The sequence below is a fragment of the Lasiosphaeria miniovina genome (genome assembly GCF_030549165.1).
Source record: "Lasiosphaeria miniovina strain SMH2392-1A chromosome Unknown B0T26scaffold_2, whole genome shotgun sequence".
Lineage (NCBI taxonomy): Eukaryota > Fungi > Ascomycota > Sordariomycetes > Sordariales > Lasiosphaeriaceae > Lasiosphaeria > Lasiosphaeria miniovina.
Window position 1 is genome coordinate 7,218,670 of NW_026848221.1, and position 19,078 is coordinate 7,237,747.

The window sequence follows — 19,078 nt, forward strand, 5'->3', positions numbered from 1 at the left end:
TTCACGTGTCGATGTCCGCGGCAACTGCAAGGGACAGGCGATGCGACTGGTGTCGGAGTTAACGAACGCCGATCATTTTGGTAACGACAAACAAGTCTCAGAGCACGGCCACAAAATTGTTTTCTTCACGGACGAATAGTTGCGCATCTCGGGCCGACTTTCGCCCTTTCGTAAGAAATACCGAACATCAAGCAATAAAGCGGTGAAAAAGCACCACAACACAACAACCACAAAAACAACACTAAGGAGATCCTTACACAGTACAGGCACAGGAATACATAGCCGGCTAGCCAATGAAACAGAGAAAAAGGCACTATTGCGTGCACTGGTCTGGGGATCCGGCCCCTGAGCCCCTGATCAGCAAGACACAATGATACAAGGAATCCAAGCTTAATGGTGTAACAGTTTTGGAAAATAAGAAGTAACTAATAGAAGCTAGAGTCATTAACAGCATTATTACAATCTGAACCCCCCCTTTCGATCCAACAAACAATTCAACAATACCGACCAGGGAACTCAATATCCTCACCACGGGAAACATGTCAACCATGGTGCGCAAAACTTCAATTCTCTCATCATCATGGCTAATTAACATCAGGGAAGGACAAAACGAAACCGTTGCTTCATTGTTAGAACTTAGTGCAATTTCAATGACGTGGGCTCTGCAGGAATCTCGAGTTGTTCTGTGGATTCGGACTCTGATGGTGCGGATTGGGACTCTGATGGTGCGGATTGGGAGTCTGGTGGTGCGGAGTGCCGACCGGAGGACTGTGATTTCCATTGATGAAAAAATGGTTGGACGGCTGCTGTTGCTGTAGATTAGGGCTCTGATGGGGGTGTGGGCTCTGCTGTGGATTGGGGCTCTGATGGTGATGCGACTGCGGAGTGCCGACTTGAGGGCTGTGGTTTACATTCATGAAGGAGTGGGTTGACGATTGTTGTTGCGGATTGGGACTCTGCTGGGGGCGCGGGCTCTGCTGGGGGCGCGGGCCCGGCCGGATCGGCGGAGTGCTGCCGCCCTGATGGTTGTGGTTTCCATTATTCATGAAATAATGGCTTGACGGTTGCTGCTGCTGCTGCTGCGGCAGCGGCCATCCCCCAAACCTGGGCGTTCCGGGCGTGGCCGATCCCTCCGCCACGTGCATGCCTTCCTTCCCGGGCGTCGGTGTCGGGAGCATGAGCTTGCTGGTGCTGGGGTCGTAGATGACCGTGCCATCTTCCGCGTACACCTTTTCGCTGTATCTCTTGTTCATTTCTGTTCACAGCCCGAATGAAGTCAGCGACCAAAAGGAGGTACACATAAGAAAGGGATAGGGTGCGTAGCTCACCGGTGATGGTCTGCGCGATGCTGAAGACAATCAAAAGACACAGGAAGATTGGAACCAGCTGGCCGAACGACGTGGCATCGTCCTCGGCGCTCTGCCCGCCCTCGCTCACCTCCAGCCAGCCCGTATTCTTGGCCCACGCGCGCAGGCCGTTAATGTACAGGCCCGAGAGGATGACGGCGGCGGCGCTGACGCCGATGCCGCCAAGGAGATACAGGCAGAAGAAGATCTTGACTACCAGCTTCAGAGCCCTTCCCGGCGCGGCGCAGAAGCGGAGGCGCTTGGCGGCGAAGTCGCCGCGCCGCCCGCGCGGCTCCTTGCCGATGCCGCGGCGGAAGAAGCGCACGACGTCGACAAGGAAGGCGGCGCAGTAGCAGAACAGGATGATGAGAAACAGGTTCCAGCCCTGGATGCGGTTGCCGGGCTGGCTGTAGATGAGCGTCTTCTTGGACTGCTCGGGCGTCTTGGTCGAGTCGCCTAACGTGGAGATGAGGAGCGAATTGTTGCTCTGGAAGCACGCCGCCGGCAGGAACATGAGGTTCTCGATCTGGTTGTCCGGGGGGATCGCGGTGGGGAAGGGCAGCTTGATGAATGTGTCTGTCTGCGCGTTCTGGTTCGACAGGATGATGCCAGTGACGATGAATAGACCCGTGACGATCAGGATGCGCAGGAGGCCGAGCCAGGGGTAGCGCCAGTAGTTGCGCACGATGGTCACGGACATGAGGTGCGTCGCGCAGGTGAGAATCATCATGTTGGAGATGATGTTGTAGTGGTAGGCGGTGATCTCGCATCCTTTCCACTGTTGTCATTGTTGTGAGCCACCAAGTGGAGAAAAGGGGGAGGGAAGGGGAGACGTACATATCTCAGCGTGATGGCATAGGCGCCCCCTGTGAACACTTGCTGGTCGCTACAGGCCATGACGAGCTTCTCGCAGATGACGGAAACACTGAGGCCGCCGGCACGCTGGCTCTTTCGATACTCGGATTCGCTGGTGCGAGGTATACACTGTTAAATCCACGGTATGGCAAGAGAGGTAGGTGTCGGTCGGCAATCTTACTTTCGAGGATATCGCGACTTCAACGGAGTCATTTTGGAGATCATCCAGAACACATGCAAGATGCTCAGGAAAAGTGCGAACGATGTCACGCCAATGAAGGCGTATACGATCTGCGAGCACGTAAACGTGACGGTTAATTAGGTGCCTAGGTAAACAATAGAACTAGAATGACTTGGACGACGAGGGGGTGCGTACGCCAACTCCGGCAACATCTGGGTCGGTAGGGACTTCGTGCCTCCCAAAGCCGCCAACCATATGCTTGTCCCGGTCCGGGGAAGTGAAGTTGTATGTGCAGTTAACTGCCTTGTTGTAGTGGGACTTGCACTCGCCGAGGGACACGTACGCGCCCATGATGGCGGTGGTTTGGTTCGAGTGGTTCAGACTGCCCGTCTCTTGCTGGTGTTAGAGTGCAAACCTAAATGCCATTGTCCAATATTTATGTGCAGGAAACCCGTCCAGATAAGAAGTGTACTAGAACTACATTTTGTTGTCTCCGACAAGGCTCTGGAAGGAACACAGGGCTTTCAGCCTCTCGCCAATGAACGCTACCATCTTGCAGCCCCTAACGGCACAGCTTCACCAGCCGGCCACTCTTGGGGTCTATTCTTGGTTTGTGTCATCACGCAGCCAAACCCCTTCCTCGTAAAGCACGTAGGAAGGCAGCTTCCCACATGAATGCATATCAGCCCAATGGCCAACGCCCCCAACCTGGGAACATTGCCGGTGCGCCAGTCATGTTGGATGACCCCAGGTGGTGGCAGTGCGGCATGAGGCTTTTGAAATCGACGAGTAGGATCCGCGTGTTGTTCCGGTGGCTTGGCTTGGCAGTCGCCATGATAACGGCGCGGGGGACGGCGCGGGGGATAGAGACCAACAGCCTCGTCTGGAGCGCCATTGTCTGACCACCCACCAAATGCACTTGCCACACAGACCCAGCGGCACAGTATCGCGCCAAGTTTCAGGCTGGAAGCCACCGGAGTTGCCCATAGCACACGGGGTTGAAACTTGAACTACCTTCGCAGCGTTGTTCTATTTAGAGAGTTCATGATGAAATGCTGGGGTGGATGGGTGGGCGCGTTCTTCGACAGAGGCCAGTCATCTGCTGGGACGCGGGGAGAGGCTGCATGCGGGGACTGGGGCACAATCCACACTCGTGAACTGTGTGTGGCAGGTACCAGGAAGGGGGATGAAATTCAGGCCGACTCAGATTAGTACGCTCTGAATGGCAGACATAATGAGACTGTCAATTGCAAAGAGCAGAGAACTCATTGTACACAATGACTTGCTTTGCAGAGCCTCAGGTATGTCCACCTCCCTCACGCTCTTGAGAAGATGGAGCTTGAGATTAGAATCAGCGTTTCACTCAGATCAAACAGAGCAGATATGGGCCCATATCTGATTTGACCGATGAATACGGGACCATTATCTGTTTGATTTGATAGATTTGACAGATATCTGATCAAAAAAGGTAAGTGAGAGCATTCCCGGCCGGGCTCAACCCGTGCTGAGCCCTCCGAGCTGGATAACGTTGTTCTTCAGCCAGTTCTTCAACATCTGTAGAGCCTCAATGCGTCCTTCACCGAGCCTGTGCCGTTGGGATGTCACCGTTAACTTCCCTTGGCTGAAAGTCCGTTTAGGGTCATCTGCCATGGCCGGGACGACTAGAAGGTCCAATGCAAATCGGCTCAACCGGGGAAAGCTGCTTTGGTGATCCAGCCACCATTGGATGGGATCGGGGCATTCTTGAGGGGCCAGTTGGTAATATTTCTCCAGCTCGCCCTGGGTATCTGAAGGTCGTACTATTCGGGTATTGATCCACTGCTTGAGCCTGCCTGTTTCCCGTTTGGGATGTTGTGATGTTGTTGATGAAGCCGAAGATAGTTGTGAAGGCATTGGTGACGGTGATGCTGACAGGGATTCGGGGGGCAATTGAGGGTCTGGATACCAATTCTCGAAGTTAAGCCTTGACGGCCAGCTTCGTTGGCCCGAGCCACCGCGAGTGTTCTTGGGAGCTCCAGGCCCCTTCGAGGAAGGGTAACCCAAGCTCGGGATGGAGGATGACGGCGGCTGCAAATAAGGGTGAATCGCCGAGTAGGTTGTAGTATTCGTCGAGCTTAACCCAGGCGTTGTTGATCGATGCCCGGATGAATGCCCTCTCGTCGGGCTGCATATTCACGATGCCGCTGACCCTGATATACTCGGCTGCAGCATGCCGAGGTAAGGCATCTTCTTGATACCTCGATGCCCGGCCTTCATGCCGTGATGCCGGCCGGGATGTACGTTGGCGACGGGTACGACGGTACGTAGGCCGGGGCGGCGGGGGCGGTGAATCGAATGGATCGGGCTCGGCCAAGCTAGCCTGCAAACTGATCGATTCTGCAGCTAGATCTTCGGAATCCGGAAGGTAAAGTGCCTTCCAGTCTTCGAGCTGTTCCAGGATGTACTCCATTCCGATCAGGACCTCCCACAACTGCCCGTATCCGTTGCCCTCGGTGTGGCCTTGAGCCCTCATCGTCAATAGATAGATCGGCTCGAGGATCAACCGGATCTCTGCAAGCAAACGCCAATCGTCGGCATTAAGGATATCTTTAGGATCGATCCTTGATGTAACGGCAGGGTCGAGCTGTAGCTGGTTGATGAAGGCATTCAGGTCCCGTTGTTTCTTCCAGGCACGGTCGATCATAAGGAAGGTCGAGTTCCATCTTGTGGCGTTGTTTTGCCTTAGCTCCAGTTCGGCTGTTGATTCGGCATGCAGCGTGAAAGAATCGTGAAGGTCATCATGATCCTCAGCTTCCGCTGCTTCACGAAAGGCTTCGGAGCGTTGAGGTGAGGCCCGGATGAACTTGACGATATTATGAAGCTTGCCGATCGGCCCCTTGCGGCGCCAATGGCCGAGGGCCTGTGTGTGTTCTTCCAAGATCTCCAACGAATCTGACTCGAGCTCGAAAGTATCGGCATCATCGCCAAAGAGGAATGCCTTCGCAACCAGGTTCAAGATATGGCCGAAACATCGCATCCGACGATGTAGGACATCCATCTCGTCTATCCTAGGGATGAGCCGAGGGTATAGGGCCCGGAGGATGTATCGTTATTCGAGGCGTTATCGCAAACGATCAATCCAAGCTTTCGCGGGATATCCCAGTCTTGGAGGATGTTATAGAGGGTATTGGAGATGTTCTCGCCGCTGTGTACGCCGGGGTGCTGTCGGAACGCAATGAGCCGGCTCGTATACTGTTGCTTGCTGTTGAGGAAGTGGGCGAATACAGCAACGAATGCCAGGCGGCTTGGGGAGGTCCAGAGGTCGAAGCTGATGTGGATGGAGGAAAGGGAATCCTGAAGTTCACGTTGAATAACCGTCTTCTGCTCCCTGAATATCTCCATCATTATCGACGTCAAGGTATTCCTCCCCAAGGCAACAGTAGCGGCGAGCTCTCGGTTGAACAGCTTCAGGAAGCTCTTGAGGTAGGGATCTTCGAAGGTAGTGAAGGGATTGTCGGAATTGACGATGAATGCAACGGCAAGGTGCTTTGCGGCTAGATCTTTGGCCGTGGGGATCCGTGAAGCTATTTGCTGCATCGCGAACACATCAGGACGATCAGCATGCTTCTCCCCTTGCCGGAAAACAGAATGTTCCTTAGCCAGATGTGTAGATGGCGATGATGTAGAGGAAGCATCGAAGGTAGTGTGTTTCTTCCGACGGTCGCAATACATGCAGCACCAGACCTCTCCGCCGGGCTGGAGGGCACCGTTGGCCGTGATGGCGGCTAGGAACCATCCGTGATCCTTGACCCAGCTTGTAATTACGGCCGCGAGATGACTTCTTGTAGATCTGAGAGGCCAGTACGTAATGCTTGTTGCCCCAGCTGATACGATAGAGGTCTTCGATGTAGCCCTCGATGACGGGCGCGGCACTGAGGGCGGTGGCAACCTGCTCTTCGATGGGTTGAGGCCGTGACTGTATCTGGGAGAATAGCGACTGCTGACGGCTCGGGCCGGGAGATCGCGAGCGTCTGGCAGCAACGCTTGTTGCAGGGCTCCGTGACCGGGATCGATGCATCGCGATAGCTTCAATCGGGAGGGCTTGGCTGAGGGCTCGGGTGGGGGCCGGGGCTTGGCTGAGGGCACGCGTGAGGGTGCGGCTGAGGGCGCGGCAGGAGTAAAGTTGGGGGGGAATTCGGGGGCGGCGGTCGGAAACGACCCCTTCCGGGTCCGGATCAACAATTATCCGGGTCACAAATCTGGCTGGAGCTGGAATTACTAGTTAATCCGGGCTCCGAATGCCCTCATTTATCTGTCAGATAGTCAAACAAATATGACCTTGATATCTGATCTGTTTGATGACCGGAAGGGCCTTATCTGTTTGATCGATTTGATCGATCTGATAGATATATCTGATCTGAGTGAAACGCTGGTGCCGTCGACGCCGGCTTCTACTGGATCCCGGTCGTACCGAGCTTCACGCTCCAGTTCGGTCGCGCCATCAGATTGTACCGATGGTACCGCCAGTTCGAGTCGATCGTTTTCGAGTCGCCTCGTCGGAGATCCTGATTACCGAGATCTCAACTTGGCCGCCAATAACATCTTCATTCGATCTTCCCGCCAGCAATTCCCTAAATAGATCGCCGACCTAGTCAATTATATACGCAGGGACCGTGAGTCCCCCGGCCCGTCGGTAGATCAGGTGCGGCACGACGCTACATTATAAGAACTTACTATAGGCGCTAGAGAACCTCAAGTGGAGAAGTACTTCCAATCCACATTATTTTATGATCTATAGCCTGGCGAGTCAGTCTCCTGTGTTAATATCGCCAAGCGCCTCAACCGCGAGCTGAGGCGCTATAAGAGCGATGATGTCCAGCAAATCAATAGCGCCGCATTCTCCATCGCTATGAGCGGCACAGAGGCACGACTCTATATCTCATGGAAGCACGAGGAGCGGACTACTACATGGCAAATATCAAGAGCTTCTTACTTCAAGAGCCCGAGCACTATATCGAATTCCGCAAGTACGTCCGGAACATCATCGACTGGGGGAAGGACAAGCGGCTAAAAGAGATCCGGGATTCCCTGGACGGCCTTTTGGAGGAGAGCAGGAAGAGAGCCTCCGAGGCGGCGAAGTCTCGCCAACCACCATCTGATGGATCCGCGACCAGCAGCGGCAAGAGGCGCAAAAGCAACAGAACCGACAGCGTGCAAGGACGAAGTGAGGAAACAGACGGGCCTTATTGGGATGAGCATGATATGCCCGGACACGGCGCCAGCGAGGAACCGTCTTTCCCACCTGACACCGACGACAACACTGTATCCCAAGACGAAGAACTTGCTCTTGCCGACTATCTCCCACGGGATGGCCAGCAAGGGAGAGACGAGGGACTCGGCCCCGCCGAGTACGTCCATGAAGGCCAGCAAGATCAAGACGAGTCCGACTTTTCATCGGAGTTTCTCCCACCCACGAACGACTGCGCTCCTAGTAGTAAGCATAAACGAAAGGCCTTGTCACCGTCTCACGCATCATCCAGACGGAGGAGCCGAGCGAAAGACTACTGGACATTGGACAACGGAAGTGGCGAATACTTTCACAAACACTCTGATGGTACCATCACCTGGCTTGAGGGTTCTGATGACACAAATTGATGGAGTCTATTCGGGCTTGCTCTCTGTAAGCACTCGGAGCGGGAGTACAAGATGTCAACCGGGCGAGTCCCGAATGCGCCCATCCCCTTCGCGCCCAACCTGCGCAGCATACACTTAGACTTCGCCCGTACCCCGACCCCGGTCGACTTCAGCCGTCCTGGCCCTGCCTGTTCGCCATGGAAGTGGCGTGCGTGGTCAAAAGCGCGGAGATGCGCGCGGCGCGCCATTCAGGTTTCGGCGCTCTGCCAGGCGCATGCCATCGGCAAGGCGGCGTAGGTTAAGGACCTGCTGGCGCAGGGTGCTAACGTTAACGGCGTGGACGAGGAAGGACGCACGCTGATGAGCGCAGTGCGGGCGGACTAGGTGGAGGTGGCAGGGCTGCTGATCAAGAGCAGCGCAGCCGTGTCGTACGGCGGGCGCAAGTTTAGCAGCTAGCGGCCGGCGCTTTACCACACGGCCGAGGCGGGCACGCTGGGGTCGATGCGCGTACTGCCGGAGAACGGCGCGGACCTGAACGCGCGCGGCGGGTGGCCGGGGCAGGCCTTTTTGGTGGAGGTGGTGATGTCGGGCCGGCTCGAGGTAGCGCGGCCGCTGCTAGACCGCGACGGGCCCACGCTTGGGGCGACGAGGAGCAAGAGTGCTGCTCGCTACCCAAGGTTAGCGCTCTTGAGAGCCAATGAGGGCAATACACGTTCCTTGGGCTTTTATTCGCCCATTGTATTGATGACGATGATGATGACGAATGAGCCAATTGGGAACGGAGAGGGTAGGATCTGGACAGACTGCCAATTGCTCTTTTTAGCTGCAGCTCTATTGGCGAATCTGATTGTTGTTTCAGTGAACCCCTTTGTTCGACGCCATTTTCCCCTTTCAACACTTATCAGCAGCCCGGCTTCTTCCGTCTCCCAATGTGTCCGCGTCGGGCACGTGGCCTATCTCCTGGCCTGGCCTCCTCCACCTGAAAGCTTGGCTCTGGTAAAAGTCCTGGATATATCTCTTTCGACCCTGAAGTGCCCCTGAAGTCGTAGACGTACTTGAAACAGATCTATCGGCCCTAACTAATAAGCTAGTAGTATGCCGAACGCTGAGATGAAAGCGACAACGAGAAAAATGTCGGCAGTAAACCCCATAGTCCCATTAGCCCCGGCCGGCGATGAGCCCGTACCCATAGTCTGCGTGCCGTTTGGGGATGACGAGCCGTTCGGCGCAGCAGGTCCGAGGCCTGGACAGCCGATGTCGTACATGTTCCCCGTAGCAAGGTTAGGGCCAGTCTGACTGTTGTAGGCTATTCGGATCAGCGAAGACGTGTCTGGTGAGTACTGCGGCCAGCCGTATTTGATGACAGGGTCCTTCGCAAAAGTAGCCCAGGCTCCGCGGAAGTACTTGCCGATTTGAACCTCTGCAGGCGTGTCCGCCACCACACCACTCGAAACTAGGGTTGTATTGAAAAGCAAAGGCAGCTCCCCAGCGTGCCAAGCACCGCTCGGTGGTGTGTTTGTCAGAACAAGGTTGGGAAAGTCGCCAAAGTATCTGTACCGCCACGTCGGATTCCCAAAGGCTAAGGATAGCGCCGATCTGATGGCAGACGGGCACACGAATGTATTCTGGTTGGCGATCGCCCAGATCTCGTCTGGGAAGCTCGGAGCGAGAAGTCGGAAGAGACCTGCCTCAAAATCCGCGTGGCCAATGAGAAATGGCCGCGCGGCGGGCTTTCGTGTGAAGTAGTCCGAAAAGATGACCGTCTCGTCGATAGCTGGTCCATATGCGAGACTGCTGTCGCTGTCGGTGATAAGATTGACTGGCACAGCGTTTGCGATCTCCTGTGCCGGTTTCTCAAGCATGCAATTGAAAACGGTGTCGCGGTTGTCCGATGCCCCTCCACATCCAAGGCGAGTCGTGAGGTTGAACCAAGTCGCTGTTGCGTTTTCGGATGTCTGTTGGCCGAAGGAGATCGCCGTACCAGACATTGGGATGAAGGCGTGAACTACGGGGTCGTCGGCCCAGGCATAGGAGTAATAGTCGACGGACGAAGCACCCGCTGACTGACCGAAAAGGGTGATTCGAGTTGGGTCGCCGCCGAAATTCCTAATGTTGTCCCGGACCCATTCGACGGCCAAGCGTTGATCTAATATACCGACATTATTCGGAGTAGAGGGATTTCCCGGAAACCCGAAAATGGAGACGCGATAGCTGAGACGGTATTAGTCTAACAGGCGACAGCGGGGTGGTAGCGAGCGGTCTTACTTGAAGGTCACGACGACAACATCATCCTCGCCCGCCAGAGATGCTCCGTCGTATCACGGAACAGCGGTGCTACCTGCAAGCCGTGAGCATTGGGTTCATGTCGGTTCACTAGATGGCTCGTGTCTTACCGGTCACGTAACCTCCGCCATAGATAAACAGCAGCACAGCCTTCTCGGCTTCCCCGGTCTGTGGTTTGGTCCAGATGTTGAGCGTCAAGCAGTCCTCGCTGGCATTACCCGGAGGTGTTGTCAGTGCGAAGATCACGTCACGCCCGGCCGGCGTAAGTCCAAGCTTCTCGTAGTCGCTCGCGTTGGTGGCGAGGCCCGACGTCGTGCTGGCCATGCAAGATGGCCCCTATTGCATGTTAGTGATTAGGTGTCGATGGAACGAATTTGAACCGATATACTCACATTTTTGGAGCCGTCGATTGCTTTCGTCCCATTGAACCTCAGTGGAGGCCGGAAGCGGAGGTTTCCCACTGGGCATAGGGGATGTGGCGGGGTAGCACTACACATGACTGGGCACGTGGGATCTAGCCCCGCCCTGGAGCTCTCGCCCACACATTTAGTAGGGAGATTTTCCCTCCACGAGTTAGTTAGCCAATGCACACATTGTCTACTTCTACAGGGGATGCCAAGGTATTCAGAGACTTCAGAGATGTTGTGGGATGCATGGCCCTCCACCGGGCCACTCGAAGTCTGGACGACTTGTCCAACATTCCACTCAGAGTTCTGACGTTCAAGGATGCTCCGCGGTGGGAGTGACGCGACGGTGCTCCCTAGGAAGCCAAAGACGGCAAACGCGGCGAGGGACAACATGCTCGGAGAGAATGAAGGAGGCGGGGAGATAGGAACAAGACTGGCAAGTATGGAAAGAGGCTAAAAGTAGACGAGATTACCGTCCTGTCCTCCATATGCCCTCGGCGGGGATCTGTTCTCTTTTTAAGTCCCGAGTAGCTCTCCCATTTGCTTCCTAAAGACGCAAGGAGGTTGACCACAGAGCCGGGGAATTTTGCCCTTGCGGCCTCGAGCCTCGTCATGCAAGTTCTGAAAACATACGAAAGACGAGAACATGAACCAGAATTCGGAAAACCAGTGGACGTCCAACTCTGGCCATGCTTGCCGGCGTCACTCCAGGCCGAGCCCCTCTATCGATCATAGGCGAGCTGACGTCAGTAAAAGAAGAGAAACCAGGCAGATGATAGCTTCTTCCTGATCCAAGAAGCGTCTGCCGTCACGGCAACTGCTAATTGTCCCGGCTGTCCAGGAGCCTTTCATTGATCAAAGTCGGAGTGGAGACCGGGGCTGAGCACAGAACCACTTTTCGGCGGCTAGCGGATGACGCGGTTTTCCCGGGAAACACGAGATACGACAACGCAGCCTTCATTGAGCGGAGACGAGGGCTGAGCACAGACCATTTTGCTGCGCCACCCGGTTTTCCGCGATACGAAACCCGTGACTTCCATCCTGGTCGTCCTCCAGCCAGCAAACTTCAGCGAGGCTGAGGACCTTGTTCAAGCTATTCACGTTGCCCTCACAGGCTTCGCACCACGCACATACGGCAGATCTACCGGAGCTCGGTGGTGGACTGACGGTTGTAGAGAGGCCGCTAATGCCTATTGCTAGGCTCGCCGCGCTGGACCTGCAGACGGGGAAAACGGTGCCCTAGGCCGCCACGCCTAAGGCCACAAAGGCATACTGGCGCCCAGCTGTTGAAGGTGCGGACCACCTTGTCAGCCGGTACAAGATCAACAAACTGGCACCGCCACTCCCCGCACTACCTCTCGCCCCCGCTACTCAGTTCGATGATGCTGTACTGTAGATATCATGGACCTAGCGTTGGAGGGATGGAGGCGGCTGAGCCAAGCGAAAATCAATGAGTACGTGGATTCCATGGTAAGGCGAATGCAAGATGTGTTAGAGGCCAAGGATCGTATGACTAGGTGGTAAAATGGTAGTACATAGAGGTACTTGCATTTGTATATAATCTTGGCCTGCAAGAAAGTACTAGTAAGTAATGAGTCCGTATTTTTTTGTCAACCGCTTGACAAGGCATATCGCAAGTTCCCCGAGTCAACGTATTCGTGGCGCGATACCCCCCAACGAAGCGGGTTGTGGCCTGCCCGAAAAACGCTCCCCTTTGTACCGTATAAGGACTGGGTTCCAGGCCAGTCATATAAAGAACACCCGCCTATTTGCATGCATTATATCACAGAATGGAAGTTGACGCTGAATAAGAGAACAGCAGCGAAGCAAACCGAAGATAACCTCGTGGTGGCTCCAAGTGCCTTCTGGAATGAGGAGCTGGCATCCAAGATCGCCGATATCGTACAATCGACCGGCAAGTCATATAAAGCCGATGCAACCACGATTGCCATTTCCGTAAACGACCGTTCCGAGAGGGATATAACAAAGCACTTCAAAGAGTTGCAGATTGACTGGCCGGTGGTGGAAAGACAACTTCAGGGGCGGAGCCACCTTCTCCGTATCTCCGTATTGGTAAAACCTTGAGGGTTAACGTCTCCTTCAACTATATGGAAAGTGGGAAAACGGCCCGCACCGCTGGACGGGGGGCCACTGCAATATAGCTCGCAGAGAGAGACACTCGGCTTGATGCGGAGTAGGTGGTCTCCGGTGTACCGGATGCTTGGAGGCAAGTGTACACCATTTTGAGGTGCCTAGAACCCCAGTACAATCGTGGACCTTACTGCTGGCAAGATCCTGATTCGAAGAAACACTACAAACTTATGGGCCACCACTTAAGAGGCCTTGTCAAATCCGTACAGCAAGGCTGCAAACTGGAGAGACATGATGACGTTCCCTAAGATATTCGGATGCAGCTATATGCTGAGGAGCAGCAGTACCAGTTAGCTCGCGACCTGACGTTAGAAAGGGGGGTTAAGCCTCGAGCTAGTTCACGAGGACAATGATGCGCAGTTCTACATCGAGCGAGGAATGCTGGAGGGCGTAGCACGGCGTTTTGTCCGGGACGTAAACGCATTTCTTAATTAGTATAGTGCATCTTAGATAGTCTACCTGCCAGATTACCAAAACCAAATCAGTGTTGCATTTCTGAACGTACTCATCTAAACGTTTAGCTGTGCTGAGCCGCTTATGGAAGTAAACCGATATTTAAAACCCTCTAAAGACAATGTGCACATGCTTTTCGCGTTCTGTGCTCACTAAGGCTATCTCTCTTAAAGTTGGCGACGAACACAGCAGTATCTGCCTTCTCACGGGGCTAGAATTACAGTGGTCCAGGTGGCTGCAGCAACCGGGCAAGCAACCGCCGACGATAGTTTCAATCCGTGCAGGCAGGCATAGCATGCCAACCGGAATCTTCCGATGGCTCATCAATCGAGATCCCAGCTCAACGGAAGTGGCACCTAGCGCTTGCCTTTCGGCTACATACAGTAATTCGAACATTAGCTCGGATATACTGCTTTACAGCCCTCCAACAATTCTCAATTGGCGATAGATCTGGAGAGCCAGGGCAATTGAAGTAATGCTTCAATCCGTAAGTCTCCTTCCAGTTTGTTGGGGCTTCGTAGAAATGGAGTTCTGACTTAAAATTCCATCCAACCGCGGCCCAGACGTGATATCTCCGGATTTCCGTCCCTTTTGCTAGCTCTTCAGGATAGCGAATGCAATCAGGGCAGTACCTTTCTCCAGGTTTCCTAATAATCTAAATCTTTCCTTCAGAAAAGAGTCCAAAATGGCATTCATCCGACCATCGAATATCTCGCCAATCTTCTGGGCGAGGGCGGAATTGAAGGGCAATTTTGGCTTCTTGAAGTCGCCTTTTTGCGTTTGACGGCGATACGAATCCTTTTTCACAGGCGATGCATTTTCGGTATTTTAAAGTCCCCATTACTCGCTCGACCGTCCTTGCGGATGCGTGAATACCAGCCATTAGGCCTAGACCTTGCCAGGTTAAGCTGCGGGCCTGGAAGCCATACTGCCAGATGATATCTTCCATTCTATGTAAATCTTCGGCTGTGATGATGGATTTCCGCCCTCGTGTTTCGTATTCTAGGTGCCGCCGGTCGACGCCATGATGAAGGATTTCCCAGCCCTGGTTTTTACTCTGGATACCGAACTGACGGAAAAGGTCGGCTTTGAAGTGTGGAATATTGTGGGCTTCAAGATAAGTAGCTGCTCCAAGTAGGTGTGCCTTTAATAGCGTAAAGTAGTGCAGTGGCATACTGGTGATGGCGATGATGATGGGTTGGCGGTGTGGATGCCAGTGGCGGATTGCCAATGGTGTGAGTCGAATGCCATCGAATGTTGGAAAATTGGTAGTGGCTGTTAGTGGGCAGCCACCTGCACAGACCACAGGCTTTTTGTAGTCCGCATTTTTTTGTCAACCGCTTGCTTGTTCACGTTGCGGCTCGTCGCCACTGGACCAATCATTTGCGGAGTCGGAATCCATTGCCTAAAAGATGTAGAGTGAAGACAGATCGTGCGCGAGTAGCGATGTCTATTCTCCGCGAAGGATGAGTCACAGAAGATACGTGTCCTCTTCGGCACTAGTCACGTGCAGTCCCACCTGACTGTCAAAACGGCATCATGCTGTCGCCACCAAGGATATTCGCCTCGTTCTGTTACACGTGTAAGTCACTTGAAATTAATAGAAAATGCTAGAATTTCGAAAATATCTATAAAATAGCCGATCCTCCCCGGCCCTTGTGGTGTCAAGCTAGAAAAAAGAAATATATAAGATGAAGAGAAAGAGACTTAATTATATTAGACATGCCGTGAAAAGTTAATGGTGATAACTGGTCCTGATGAACAGCCGATAGATATCATCAGCTCTTGGATGGCGGAACAGCTTGGGCGGTATTCTGGTGGTAACCAGAGTACATTCTTGCCATTGCAAGTAATCCACAACTTGTCCTGTCCTAAGCCGTACCCTTGCTTCACTAGATTATCTAGCCAAAGCGCACTTCCCGTAGTTGCTGTAGCTACTTCAATACACTCGGCATCGGTAAGAAGGTAGCGGCTATCCGGTGAGAAGGCCACAGACTGAACCGAGTCGCCATGGCCTTGTAATGTCTGTAGGCACTGCCCTGACGCAGGATCCCAGATCTTGATGGTTCTATCGTTGGAGCCTGATGCGAGGCGCTGGCCATCCGGTGAGAAGGCCACAGACAGAACCGAGCCGCCATGGCCTTGTAATGTCTGTAGGCACTGCCCTGACGCATGATCCCAGATCTTGATGGTTCTATCGCAGGAGCCTGATGCGAGGCGCTGGCCATCCGGTGAGAAGGCCACAGACCGAACCGAGTCGCCATGGCCTTGTAATGTCTGTAGGCACTGCCCTGACGCAGGATCCCAGATCTTGATGGTTCTATCGAAGGAGCCTGATGCGAGGCGCTGGCCATCCGGTGAGAAGGCCACAGACAGAACCCAGCCGCCATGGCCTTGTAATGTCTGTAGGCACTGCCCTGACGCATGATCCCAGATCTTGATGGTTCTATCGTAGGAGCCTGATGCGAGGCGCTGGCCATCCGGTGAGAAGGCCACAGACTGAACCGAGCTGCTATGGCCTTCTAATGTCTGTAAGCAGGCATTCCATTCCACTTCTACAACTGGTTCCGTGCTAATCCAGTTAGGCTTATCCGTCTTGAAGTTTTGCTTTACCAAGCTGCCAGTTGGTGCGAATACAAGGGCCGACGTATACGCTTGAAGAGGGGCCTGCTTTATTATAAACCCGTAGGATAGAGCAAACCGGTGTGCATCTTGTACAAGGGTTGGTGGCTGCCCTTGGTCAGCGTGGCCCTATGTCTCTATTAGTCTGCTTTTCTAGCATTTAGTAGTTCAGACTCACTAGTATGCCCTCAAGCTTTCGTATGGCAATGACACCCTCTGCCATAGCTTGAAGTAGACTGAGAGCTTCGAGCCAGTAAAGATACTTCTGATTAAGGAAGGTATGGACCGCATAGTGTATGTTGCGCTGTGCCGTGTTTTTATCGGAAATCGAATCGCTGAGATGGTCGACCCAGAAGACGCATGAGTATCGTATTGTGGCCAGTGGGTCTAAAGTTGGCGTTTGAACTTCGTCTATTGGGAATCCCGGTGCCTTTAAACCGTACATATCGCGTCGCAAGACCGTAGACATCGTACTGAGCGACCTTGAGAATATGAAGTGGTTTACATCTTCCAACCCTAAAGGGAAGACCCAACTGAAAGCCTCTTGAGAAGCTTGGTGTGCGGCTTTTCCCAGTAGAAAGTCTTTGGCTGACTGGTGGACGAAATAGACAATCTGCTCTCGAAGGGTCAAGAACGAACCACAAACCTTAACAATCTCTTCTAAAGACTCCAGATCATCTGTAATGTCGTCTGACATCTCGGCAAGAGTAGTTAGTTCCCGAAGGCTGATAGGTCGGCGAACAACTGTGGTAATGGTGAGAATCTGCTTGCAGAGATCTGCATCTCGGGAGTGACGAATCTGTTCCATCATCCGTGCATATAGGGAATCTAACCCGGGGGGAAATGCGCGTAACTCTGACAAAGTGTGCCGCTTCCGAACCTCAGGGTGAGCAAGTGCTTGGCAGACTAAGGCCACCCAGAGAAAGGTCCCATTCGCATTAGAAGAAAGATAAGCCCGCACAGCCGTCTCCATTTCACAGTTGTACTGTTTCTGGTGCGATAACTTAAGGACTTTGTGGTGGATATATGCACTAACGGCAGCAGTGACTGATTCGGCGTTCAGTTCGAGGCTGAGCCTGGAATGTTGCGCAATAGCTGCTAATTGTTCCTCAATATGCGGCAAATTGCGACTAGAGACGACCCATTTGACGTGAGGAGATATTGATGATGCTTGGGCGACTAGTTCGAGAAGTCGTGGCAAATCTGTCACACATTCGTCGAGGGCATCAATCACCAAATAGGTGGCCTTCAAGTTCGGATCACCTAACATCTCCAAAAAAGCCTTCGACAGAACGACCCACGCCATTACGTCATCGGAGGCATATGTGTTCTCCGGCAGATGTGAGAGGAGGCGTGGCTGTCGGCGGGCAAGTAGGTAAACTAACCCCCGCAGTACAGCGGTTGCGTTGTTGATGCGCGAGTCGGTGGCTTGGCAGAAGAAGTACGCCAAATTACCACCCTCGGCAGTAATCGGCCCCTCCAGCTCTTTGATGATGCCGCATAGCAACATAGTCTTGCCTTTACCGGGGTCCCCTTTCACCCAGAGCAGGCGGCTCTCAGGGAGATGGCGCCATTGGTTGAAGTCGGGGTTGTCGAAAACCCAGCGGTAAGCGTCAGCCAGCAAACCGCCTTTTGCCAACTCGATACGCTCCTTCTCATGGTGCGGGTCTCGCGGGTCGGTGGGCCACAGTTTTGCTAGACGATGAGAATTCTTGTCGATCTTCTCTTGTAGCCGATCAAATGCCTTTTCTTTTCCTTCGCCGTATACAACCGGTATGTGCACGTCGAAGATTCCGAATAGCGAGTACACCTTATCTTCCTCGTATTTTGTCTCACGCTTCTCGATCCATGCCTTTCGTTCGTCAACGCTGAAATCAGACAGAGGGTTACCCTGGAGGGCTCTGAGGGGAATCCCAGTTCTATCGTGAATTTCTTTTTCCAAAGACTTCTTGTCTCCCAGGCGCTCGCGCTCTCTAGAGAAGAATTCAACGATCGAAGGAGCAATGAGCTCTTGGAGGGTCCATCCACGGGTAAACCATTTGCATTTTCGAAAATCCAGTCCCCACTTTGAGTTACCATCGGCATCCCGCTTACAGGTTGAAACGTCTGCGAGATAGACATAGCATTTTGCCGCATCGCGATACCACCGAAACATGGAGTTGAGGGCGTGCTGAAGCTCAGCACTATCGGACTTGTCGATACAGCATGTATCAACCCAGAAGAATCTCAACCCATCGCGCCAGGCTTGATCTCTGCAAAATTGAATCTTAGCGTAGCCTGCTTTGTTCTTGCCTGTACCGTCCATCAGGTCCCTGAAGAGGACCTCCCCGTCACCCCATGTGTGTGAAAGTATCGCATACGGCGGAATTTTGTTGTTGCTGGGGAGGTCCTCCGTTAAACGGACCCCGCCGGTATCGTCACGTTCCAGCAGTCGCATTGCAAAAGACCGCCAGGCTCAGCTCTCTCGGCAGCTATCCATGCGAATGTTCGGCGGTGGGAAAGGCGAGCAGGCGCCTGACTGGACGGCTAATGTTCGTGGGACTGTCGGTACAGCTAATCAGTAGTTGAAACTGGGGTAGCTACTAGATAAACGAGAAGTACCGCAAGTGGCTGTTAAAATTCGTAGTGTGAATCTTGGTCGGTCTGGTTAAGGGTGTTGAAGATGGCTGTTGTTTTCGTTGTCAATGTGTTGCCTTTGCTTGGGTCGCCAACCCCGCGCGTTGGGCATTTTTGTCTGCGTTGGCGGCTGGAGGGCAGGCGCCAATCGCGCATAATTCGAAGCACGTCATTGGTGGTGTTTCTGCTGGTGTGCACAGAATCATGTCCCTCTGCAGCGTAGTCGCGCAACACGCAGAAGCTGCCGTGAGTAAGGTAAGGTAGAAATTCAGGGCGAGCGCGCCGGAATGCATGATTCTATCCTTTGGGATGGTGAGTGGTAATCGGGAAGGAGAATGCCAAGCCTGCCCTTAAAAGAGCCGTGTACTTAAGCATGGGCTGGTCAGTACCTTCCTTACGCCATTACACTGTGAGAAATCACATAAGCGCCAGGTCACCCTATTTACCCAGTGCTACTTCATAGTATCTGCGAGCCTGCTAACAAGACGTCAGAATGTGGAAAGCGGGTAAATGTCAGCTGATTCTAGCGTCGCATTGTACCTTAATGTTTC

At 53.5% G+C, this 19,078-nt stretch overlaps 6 protein-coding genes across 6 annotated transcripts; 2 read left to right on the forward strand and 4 right to left on the reverse strand.

The window, feature by feature from the left end:
* Window positions 1-162: 162 nt before the first annotated feature.
* B0T26DRAFT_699606 (uncharacterized protein) lies at window positions 163-625 on the reverse strand. Its single transcript, XM_060441483.1, has 2 exons — window positions 604-625; window positions 163-551 (listed from the first exon to the last, which is right to left on the reverse strand). Exon 2 carries the CDS (start codon window positions 548-550, stop codon window positions 314-316), a length of 237 nt encoding a protein of 78 aa, XP_060301751.1. The 5' UTR covers window position 551; window positions 604-625; the 3' UTR covers window positions 163-313.
* Window positions 366-2,923, reverse strand: B0T26DRAFT_187038 (uncharacterized protein). Its single transcript, XM_060433653.1, has 5 exons — window positions 2,578-2,923; window positions 2,383-2,492; window positions 2,184-2,313; window positions 1,329-2,124; window positions 366-1,255 (listed from the first exon to the last, which is right to left on the reverse strand). The coding sequence occupies exons 1-5, from the start codon at window positions 2,731-2,733 to the stop codon at window positions 648-650; spliced, it is 1,800 nt and encodes a 599-aa protein (XP_060301752.1). The 5' UTR covers window positions 2,734-2,923; the 3' UTR covers window positions 366-647.
* A 4,379-nt stretch (window positions 2,924-7,302) lies between these two features.
* Window positions 7,303-8,016, forward strand: B0T26DRAFT_749056 (uncharacterized protein; the record flags this gene model as incomplete). The annotated part of the gene is made up of 1 exon (XM_060445048.1): window positions 7,303-8,016. The coding sequence occupies one exon, from the start codon at window positions 7,303-7,305 to the stop codon at window positions 8,014-8,016; it is 714 nt and encodes a 237-aa protein (XP_060301753.1).
* Window positions 8,017-9,074: 1,058 nt separating this feature from the next.
* B0T26DRAFT_673363 (Alpha/Beta hydrolase protein) lies at window positions 9,075-11,078 on the reverse strand (the record flags this gene model as incomplete). The annotated part of the gene is made up of 4 exons (XM_060439586.1): window positions 9,075-10,141; window positions 10,389-10,614; window positions 10,671-10,738; window positions 10,871-11,078. 4 exons carry the CDS (start codon window positions 11,076-11,078, stop codon window positions 9,075-9,077), a joined length of 1,569 nt encoding a protein of 522 aa, XP_060301754.1.
* A 1,311-nt stretch (window positions 11,079-12,389) lies between these two features.
* Window positions 12,390-12,722, forward strand: B0T26DRAFT_628743 (uncharacterized protein; the record flags this gene model as incomplete). The annotated part of the gene is made up of 1 exon (XM_060436231.1): window positions 12,390-12,722. A coding segment is annotated over one exon (333 nt), but the record flags the coding sequence as incomplete, so codon positions are not given.
* A 4,640-nt stretch (window positions 12,723-17,362) lies between these two features.
* B0T26DRAFT_673364 (uncharacterized protein) lies at window positions 17,363-18,348 on the reverse strand (the record flags this gene model as incomplete). Its single annotated transcript, XM_060439587.1, has 2 exons — window positions 17,363-17,394; window positions 17,436-18,348. The coding sequence occupies 2 exons, from the start codon at window positions 18,346-18,348 to the stop codon at window positions 17,363-17,365; spliced, it is 945 nt and encodes a 314-aa protein (XP_060301756.1).
* Between the last annotated feature and the right edge of the window lie 730 nt (window positions 18,349-19,078).